Source organism: Hyalella azteca, unplaced genomic scaffold, assembly GCF_000764305.2.
Source record: "Hyalella azteca isolate HAZT.00-mixed unplaced genomic scaffold, Hazt_2.0.2 contig12836, whole genome shotgun sequence".
Classification (NCBI taxonomy): Eukaryota; Metazoa; Arthropoda; class Malacostraca; order Amphipoda; family Hyalellidae; genus Hyalella; species Hyalella azteca.
Window position 1 is genome coordinate 59,093 of NW_025942781.1, and position 9,822 is coordinate 68,914.

At 41.8% G+C, this 9,822-nt stretch overlaps 1 protein-coding gene across 1 annotated transcript in view; it reads right to left on the reverse strand.

The window, feature by feature from the left end:
• Positions 1-3,282: 3,282 nt before the first annotated feature.
• LOC108667596 (E3 ubiquitin-protein ligase UHRF1) overlaps positions 3,283-9,822 on the reverse strand; it is a 9,569-nt gene continuing 3,029 nt past the window's right edge. The window contains exons 6-15 of the mRNA XM_047883422.1: positions 9,092-9,278; positions 8,638-8,748; positions 8,100-8,220; positions 7,484-7,695; positions 7,218-7,361; positions 6,886-7,042; positions 6,548-6,610; positions 5,948-6,094; positions 4,738-4,866; positions 3,283-4,499 (exon numbers count right to left, since the gene is read on the reverse strand). Coding sequence (XP_047739378.1) covers positions 4,377-4,499; positions 4,738-4,866; positions 5,948-6,094; positions 6,548-6,610; positions 6,886-7,042; positions 7,218-7,361; positions 7,484-7,695; positions 8,100-8,220; positions 8,638-8,748; positions 9,092-9,278 — 1,394 coding nt within the window. The 3' untranslated portion in view covers positions 3,283-4,376. The remainder of the gene's footprint in view (positions 4,500-4,737; positions 4,867-5,947; positions 6,095-6,547; positions 6,611-6,885; positions 7,043-7,217; positions 7,362-7,483; positions 7,696-8,099; positions 8,221-8,637; positions 8,749-9,091; positions 9,279-9,822) is intronic.

Consider the following 9,822-nt stretch of genomic DNA (forward strand, 5'->3'; position numbering starts at 1 on the left):
CCCCTGGGGTAATTAGGGACAACCCCTAAAACACATTCACAGCAGATCCTTTGTTAGCAAAAGCCACAGTTAAGATAAGTATGGTTAATCACAAAGATTTTTGCTTAAATTTTAAATTTAGGCAAAAATCTAAATTTAAATTTAAATAAAATCTTCTTGGGAAGCAGAACAGCCTGGATGTTAGGCAGAAATCCTAACATGAACATCCAGGTCACTCAATGCAATGAACACTCCCTAAAGAAGCTTGTTGAGCTCATCATCATTACGTTACATCTAAAAGGAAAAGGACTTTGGAGTACTGCTGGTAATAGGTGAATGCACTCTGCACACTTTAAACGTTTAAAATCGAGTTTTATTTCAAGTGTCCCTCTTTACCCCATTTCCAGATGAATTCAGGAGCCTTTTATATTGCCACTGCATCTAGCACCTTACAAATAGCATATGGAATTTTTTTTATAATGCCATTCAATAGTCTTCACAAAGAGCTATAAAATGAGCCTAAACTTGTTTGTGAAATTTTTCATGGTAAGAAGTTACTAACAAAAAACGCTCAAAACCGTCCCTTTTTACCCCTTGCATCAGCACTCCACATTCCACAATCCACAACCCCCTCCCCCTCAGTCCCTGCCATTACTTGCAGTACCTACCCCCACACCCAGACATATTGCCAACACTCCATACAACTATTATCTCACAATAATTAATTCCATACCTCCGCCCAAAGACCCAGCCAACTTCATTAAACACATACACACACACCTAACCCAGAACGCACTCTTAAATCTACTAATCAACAGCATCATTGATGACATACCAATACCACCAGACATCAGCCATACAGAACAGCAGTTGAGCCGTGCAGACAGGGGGCACCTCAGCAGACTCGGCTGCGGTCATCATTCCTCGCTAAGCTCTTACAAACACCGCCTGGACAGCACTCAAACGGACCAGTGCCCCCAAAGTCAAGCACTCCCCCACACCGTCAAGCATCTTCAGCTGGAGTACCCGGAGCTGGCAGCACCCAGGTCCCAGGCTCCGGCCTCTGGGCAGGCATAACATCCATCACGCAGCTATGGTCCGAGCCGGCTCTTGTGTGGCGGCTTTCCTGCGTGGCGTGGGCTTCCTGGTGTGACCAGGGCTCGAGGACGAGGAACATCAACAACAACCTCTTTTGACACTGACAGTAGCAAAGTTTTCTAAAATTGCATTTAAAAACCATTGTTTAATGGGTAATTTTTCAAAATTATTGGTGAAAATAAAATGTTCTTATACTTTTACTGAAAAAATTTAGAAAATGCTACTGGAATGGGCATAGTGGCAAAGCAGAGAGTTTTTTAGACTCTCCATCAAGTTCATTTTTGAGTCCTATAAGTAGACCAGTAAAGCATCCTGGATACCAGCATTATCATACTTAAGAAATTGGTTTAAATCTCAAGTAAATGAGGAAATTAAAAATGAACTGATTCTAAAAAAGCTTTGGTTTGCCACTATGGGAATGGGTGTGGGTGTTTGGGTGAACATGAAATAGGCCAGATTCACACTTCACAGGTGTTTTTATACAATTCATGGGTGGATTCTGCCCAATTTTGAATTTTTCACTTAGGGTAAGTAAGTCATAAGTACTAAGTACTAAGTAAGGCTGTAGCCTGTAAGCCTGTAAGTGTAAGGGGCAAATAAATATCTAAAATTGTCCAGCCTATCCAGGAACCAGGATTGTCAATTACTATGAGCTTTCTTTTCCTTAATTTCAGCCGTTCCTTTATTTTAGGCTTTGGCCTATACTCGTTATCGTTAAGTCATTATTAAGTGTGGTAGTACCAGTACTGGCAGAGTGGCAGTACTGTAGTACCGTAGTAGTTCACTTCACTACAGTACTACACTCTACAGTATAGTTGTTTCCTATAAAAATCAAGAAATCTGGAACATTTTTTCTGGCCTGATTCAGTGATTGAGAGACTGAGACAGTAGCTGAGTACCTACCTAGGTGACTAAGGTGAAGTTGGTGAACCAGAATTAATGAAGATGGGGACATCATGGCGTGGTGCCGTGGTTTAATAACCACATGACTCATGACTGCAAAGATGATCATGGTATTCATGAGAATGATGCGGTTCTGCTTTGTTGCTAAAATAATTGATCATTTGAGGGCCGGCAAGCAGAAACTCAAGTGCTGTGCCGGCAGTGCCGCCGACTGTGGGTTTCTACTATCATCGTTGCTCGTTGGAACTCGAACTTCGGGATGAACAGATATTTTTCCTTTTGCTCTCAGAGTCTCCGATAGCCTATTCACTTTTCAAAAATCTTACTATTAGTTTGAAAAATTGTTATCTTCTTTTTTCGGGGGATTAGATATATATGTAATAATATACATGATAATTCTGTCTAAGCTTAACATTACCAGCAGCAGACTTGTGCAGCATATATACAGCATACTTTTAATAGACCAAAGTAAGACATTCGACAGGTAGGGTTAATATCGTAGCAGAAAACCTAAACATTGGAACTTTTTACAAAGGGTAATTTAGTAAAATTATTGGGGAAGGAATACTCTCGCGAAAAACATATCACACGCTGAAGAGAACAAATAATAAAAAAAGATTCGATTAGGTGGGTAGTGACCGGAAGGCATTCAGTAGTAGGTAGGGCTTTTGTATACAGCAATACAGGTGATACAAAAAGGAAAAAAATGAAGGCCCAGTGAATTGTAAGTAGCTCAGTTAAGTGGAAGAGGCATAAGGTATCCCTCATTTGGCTCATTTCTTTACAAGTGATGGTAAATTTGTATTTTTGAAATTTCAGTTATGAGTTATGACTGTCTTTACTCCTGTTGATAACATCATTAAATTCATGCATCATTAGACTTGAGATGATTGACGAACATAAATTATTTCAAAGATTTATCAATATTTCCCTCTATCTTTATTTCCTTAAAACGATGAGAACTTAATTTCTCTGTCACTTTCCCCTTGTCGCAAGTAACGTCACAACTCTAAAAACTTGACGGTACATGTCCAATTCACATACTAGCGTACACGTTTGTATGTCGTTTTCACACTAGTGAACTGTTTAGGGACTTCAATTGGGGCAGTGTTCACGTCAATCGATGCTGCAGAGATTCACGTCTGCTGGCAGCATGACACTCGCAGCTACAGAGTTTTCCCGATGAAGATATTATTCCATCAACATCTTCACTTCAGAATAATTTCTTCATTAGATAACACGTCATCACAAAAATATTAGGATATTAATTCAATGTTACTTACAGGGTGGTTAAAGTCAAGAAATTTTGGCTGCATTTACTAAAATCTCGATGGTTCTTGATATTGGGCATCCAACTTTAATTCGTATCAATTCTATTCATGGCAAGTTGACTCAAGGGATTAAAGGTGGCCAGATTCTTCGTACTCGTCAACTATTGAGACGTGTTTACTTTTCAAGCATGTCACTCTGTTGATATAAACGAGCTAATGGGTTTATAAAAAATTCTACCGAGCACCTCCACGACTCAAGGAGGAATGCTCCATAGATATGATGTCATTTAAAGAAATATTCATTTCGGTTGTTGAGTCAATTAAAACAATATAATAATCTGTATTGGAAAGGAATAGAGGTGGAGACTCAAACAGGATATCGCAAAGAAGACTTTCGTCTGAACTGCCACGAATAGAAGAACCTAGTAGCCTTATTCTAATATCGACAAGTATTCAGGGAAGTATTATAAAAAAGCCTACACAGCTATTCTAAGATGTTTATGGTATAAAATAACGAAATTTTTACAAATTGACTGAAACAAGTAATTCATGTCGAACAGTGAGGCTTAATTAAATGGTGGATGCAGTGACATTCATAAAGATCACGGCCACGAGCCCCGCTGAGTAGATAGAGAATAGTATACATCTTCTGACACCTTCATTCATTGAGTGTGGTGACAGCCCCGTAATTATGAGCTTCACACATATATGTCTTAAAAGTTGAAAATAGAGTGCTTCGTAAGCATCTCCGTTAAAACTAAAAGAAATGAAAAACCTGATTTACGGGTTCAAGCCTGCCTGTTGACAAAATTATGACTATAGGATGAACGATATGATCGTTTGCAGCACCTAATCAGGCTACCGCATTCAAGAGAAAAAAATGCGATGTCGCAAGGAGAAGAACAGGAAGGAGAGGGTTTGGAGAGAAGTAGGGGGAAGTTTATGGAGAAGGAGACAAGGATGCTTCAGGTAGAGGGAGAGAGAAGCTTCAGGGAAAGGGACAGAGAAGCTTCAGGGAGAGGTAGAGAGAAGCTTCAGGGAGAGGTAGAGAGAAGCGTCAGGGAGAGGGAGAGAGAAGCGCCAGGGAGACAGAGAGAGGAGCTTCTGGGGAGAAAAAGAAAGGCTTCAGTGAGGAGAGGTGCCACGGTATCCAGGGAAGATGAGGCAGAGTGCTGCGCTGAGATCCTTGTTGACGACCGCCTTGTAGCTTTGACCAAGATCTTTCCTGCACGCAGGGCACACGAACACCTGCACGCAGATACAACACTTGCAATCGTCGAAAATGAGAGAGAACCTAATTCAGTAAAGTTATACTGAAAACGCATATATACATTGAAGGCATGCATCGCAAGGAGATCTGCCTATTTAACATACAGGAATCAATAGTGAATCGTTGGTTCTTCACATATGACACACCGGTTACATTAACGTTGGAAGACAAAGAACTTTATACAACAGGAAATAAGGATTTACACAGTAACCTCACCTCTGCCTTGAAGGAGCGCAGCAGGCAGGCCTTGCACACGTTATGCAGGCAGTCCGTAGTGACGGGCAGCAGTAGCAACTCCTGGCAGCAGATGCAACTGAACTGACTTTGCACTTCATCAACGAAATTCTGCACAAGCATATAGAACGTGAGTCGCAACACTTGCAACTCTAAAGCTGTTGCGTGCATGAATTAAGTCAGCTTCCATAACGACCACTTGAATTAATCCCAACTATTCTGAAGATAGACACAAAAATAGCTGAAGAGTCTTGAAATTGTGCTTCTTTCATATCATACTTCACGAAATGACAGAAGCAAAGTATACGCAGGGCGTAATCAGAGAACGGAGTCCGAGTTGAAATTGCTTTCTCAAGCTCATGACAATTGTGAGTAGAATGGAGCAAAGGAAGGGAATGAAAAGCACCCACATTCACGCAAAAATACTATCCATCAACAGTGGAGAAGCATGATATCACTGATCTAAAATTAAATGATGCAGATGGGTAGGATTGCTTTTCATTCTTATGATGGTTCTTTCCAAAACAAAACTAATCATCGTGTAGTGCAAGAAATTAGGAAATAATAATAATAGGACCTCACAAATCATGGCAAGTATTAGGAAACTAAGTCTTCTTCACACCAAAGTCGTAAACTGAAAGCAACTTTAGCAACCAGGACTTGACATACGAATACCATTGACGCCGTTATTGCATCCGCAGTCTAAGGATTAAAGCCGAATAACTCTAAGGTGATCTCCAATTCAAGGTGAAAGATGCAGACTAATATATAAAAAATGCCTCAAGAAATGAAATACAATAAAAAAGAAGTGCGTACTATGAGAACAACCACGAAAATAATGAGAAGCAATAGAATATGCCCTACACAACCCCAAAGCAAACCATACATGATTACAGTTTGCATATCTAGTTTTGCATACATTTGTGTTGTATGTAATATGCTGACCACCCTCATTATTCTTCATTCCGATTAATATGTATGAGGAATCTCTTGCCAAGAGGCTCGCTATTTGAGTTCGAGATTACAAATACTAATTTGAAAGCAATATTATCAACAAGTACCGTCCCTGACAGACCTTGAGAGTGCCAAGGATTAAGTTCCAGCTATAGCCGACATCATGGGTACATGAACTCATTACTGAACTATTAAAGAACAGAGTTAAATTATGATCATGAAATTTATCACCGCCCACCTGATGGCCCTGCTTGGCTGCCTCCTGACAAGCTGCCCAAAGTTTCTGGTTGCTTGTGTCAGCAGCGATGGCAGCCTTCACATCGTCAGCGATGTCGTAGCTGACGAGCCTGGCTTTCTTCCTGCTGGCGTCGCCCACATCACCGTCCTGCGTGCAGAGGGGGCGTCAGAAGCAATTCTAAGTTACGGCTAATCCACTTAACACTAACGGGGAAGACAGAGATAGATGGTAAGGTGCTGCGTTAGAAGAGCAAGACGGTGCAATTCCAGTCAGCCTTGAAATAAAGGAAATAAATGAATATTTTAAAGAGAAAATCTAGGCAGATGACATAACAAAAATTGGAAACATCACAAATTCTGAGAAAATCAGAAAATCTTACTTGAGATGTGACGCATAGAAACTAAAAACGAAAAAACGCATGAAAAGTTGCCATAACAAGTCATTGGTCTTAGGAACATCTAAGATTTCAAAACGAATAAAATTTATTAATTTAATCAGCATTGGTTTCTTCTACATTTCATTAAATTTAAAGAAACAACATAGGTACTTCTTCTGCAGCAAAAATAAGAAAAGGAGAGTTGAAATGAGGCATAAGCTCACCTCCTGAGATTCGTTGAGCTTTCTCTTGCTGGCCGAAGACAGGCCGGGATGGTCGGCAGGATACTGTAACATGCAAAACATAATCAGAGCTAATTGCCTACCAAACTGAAGGAAAACAAAACACGAAAGGAGCAAAATAAAACTATAACAAGGCATATAAATAACAATATCAGGTATTGTCAACTCAATTCAACTTGTCAAGTTCCAGTGACGAAGAGACTGCCAAGTCACTTTCAAGACAAGTCTACGCTACGGTTAGCTAATCAAATCAAATTAAATCAAATACGTAGGATGAAAAGTGTCAGGTGAGATAACTCAACGAAGGGGAGGAGAGTTACCTGCATGACGAGCCCCAGTTTGGCTATCCTATCCTTGCCCTCAGGAGTCCAGGGGGCAGGGGTTGGGTCGTCCCGTCTAATGAGGTAGCGCCAAACCTTGAAGCCGCTCTTGCCGGCCTCCTGCCAGTAGCGGCACACCTTGTACAGTCCGTCGTACCTGCAGTTAGGCTGCCGTTTTATCGTAGGACGATATGAACATTACAAAATAAAGTAAATAAATGTATTGTCGGCAATACACTGTGCATGCTTGCTTTCCACACCTGGAAGCTTGAATTTCATGCATTCACAGTACAATAGGTCTATTGGGAGTCGAGTAATATCTCAATACTGACCTGATGCCTTCCGTAGGCGCGTACTGGCTGTGCTTGCTGCCCTTGTAGCTCCTGAGCACACGCAGCGGCTTGCCCTTCCTCCAGTCGTCGCCGGCATCCCCGCCCTTCTCGGATATTTTGCAGTTACAGTTCAGCGCCAGTGCCCTGCAAGGCATGAGTGGTGTGAGTGATGCCACAGCATTGCCCGAGTGGTATGAGGGGTGGTAGAAAAGTGAGTGGAATGAGAGGTATTAGATCAACGTTGGTCTTGCTGAGGGTCTGGTCACCTGTTGGTCTTGTTGAGGGTCTGGTCACAGCTCTGCTGCGCAGTGCGCTTGTTGCCACTCAGGTCCCGCCCTCCCGCTCCCGTGTACGTAAACTCCTCGCCGTTGTCCTCGTCGTCCTCGTAGCCGCCCGCCAGCACCACGCTGTACGCCCCGGCATCTGCCCGACCATGGATCCCTGACACGGGGGGGCGGTGCACCCCAGCCTCGCTCGCCTGCACACCCATTCATCTAAGTTATTTCTCTAGTATATTTCTTCAAAATATTTCTCTACAGATCTACACTAAACTTAGTACCAAGATACAGGTACGGGGTTTTGTTGCTTTCCTAGATAACCATTTGATTTTAAATGTGATTTTAAATTGAAATTCCTGGATTTAAATTGAAATTCCACTGCGCATTCAAAGTCATAATTGTACCTGCTCAGTTAAAATTATTAATCCAAGACAAAAAAGCTCCTTTACATAATTGTCTCTGGTAAGGAATTGCGATAGTAAAAAGTGTGCCAGACAAGGAAAACAGGCAGTTTTTAACAACACAATAAAAAGAATCTTTCCCTCTACAATAAAGACAGGTCTAATTTTCATAAAAAAATAGCACAGAGAAATGAAGGACTCACCTGGATCCTGTAGAGCCACTGAGAGCCAACCTCAACGCCGGGTATGTGGCCGAAGTGATCAGATGGAACAATTGTGCATTCCTTGGAGCGCCCAACGCACGCAAAACCTTTGCCCCAGTCCCTGTTGGGCACAATATTTATCATCAGCCACAATTAACAAGTGAATGAGTAATGCCAAACGCTTTATCTAATGACATTTCATGTCATCCTTATTGTAAATATTCCATTTATTGCTATAATCTGATCCTTGCACGTATTTAATCTAGTTCAACATTTAATAGTGTCAAAACGTGTATATATTAAGTATCAAGATGCTTAATACTTATTTAAATAAGATGTTCATGAAATAAATGAAAACAAAATTTTTAAATAGATAAGGAACAGGAATATGAGGGACCGGGATATAAAAATACGCATGTCGACCTGCTGCTGTGGGATGTTTCGTTGACATAAGTTCTGTGAGTGATATAACCAACAGAGGTGCGTTATTCAAGGCTATGGGACAAAGGATAAACGAAGATATAATACGCATGGCAACCTGCTGCTGTTAGAGTTTTGGCTGGGCATCTTTGCTCTCTTGTTGCTCTGCTTGAGCTTCTCGCCGGCGCGCACGATCTCCGTCTCGTCGTTCTTGCACGATGGGCAAAACCTGGGAGAAAAAATTGTGGAGGGTGGAGAGGTCGCAACAGACTTCAAGTTAAAAGTTAGAATGTTCATTCCTTAAAAACGCGTTTTTGTTCACCGATCAGATAGTTAGGGGATGAAAACCTCCCAAGAAGGTGTAAAGCTTGGAGTTTGTTATAGAGAGATGTGTTAAAGAAGATGGAACATAAGCTGCAAAATTACTAAATAAACAAGAATTGGTAATAAACAAAAAGTAAGGCTTGTCACATTCATGACACACTCACCACTCTTGCACATCAGGCACGGCGTCAAGAGGAGGCTGTAGGCAGTAGATGTGGTAAGGCTTGTCACATGCATGACACACTCACCACTCTTGCACATCAGGCACGGCGTCAAGAGGAGGCTGTAGGCAGTAGATGTGGTAAGGCTTGTCACATTCATCACACATGAGCTGCTTCTCAGGATCCTCCTTGCGGCCGCAGCAGCAGCAGCCGCAGTCGTAGCACTTGCGGCGCCGCGAGTCCTGGCAGGTCGCGCACGTGGGGGCGGACTCTCCTGCAAGCACATGGGGACTTAGGGGACACTTGAGTGTAGAGTGTTATATTGTAGCGTTGTGTTATTATCGTGGGACTGGTGTGTTGTGTGGGACTAATGTGCCGCATTATTGTGGGACTATTGCAGTGGTTCCCAAAACTTTTTCAGGCTGGCGCCCCCTTTGGCTCCCTAGTGAATTTCTAGCGCCCCCCCCCCTACAGACACATTAAAAACAAACGCCTCTTTCTTGATATTTAGTACTTTAGTACTCTGCAATTTTAATAGTGAAATGTTGGACACAAATGTGTATTTCACAGATATAACCCCAGTAAACCAATATATTTTTAGCAGTTTTAACTGTTTCAGCACTAGAAACCCAGGACGTCTCTTGACAGATTTACGGCCGTACTCGTGGCCGGTTTCACGGCCCATCTCCAAATTAAATTTATCAAAGAAAATCTCCCAAACTAATGTACGCAGCTCTATGAAACTTGGAACACGTATTCATTAGGACCTAACGTGGATGTTTAGCTCCTGAAAATTTTTTAATTTCACCTTCATTCGT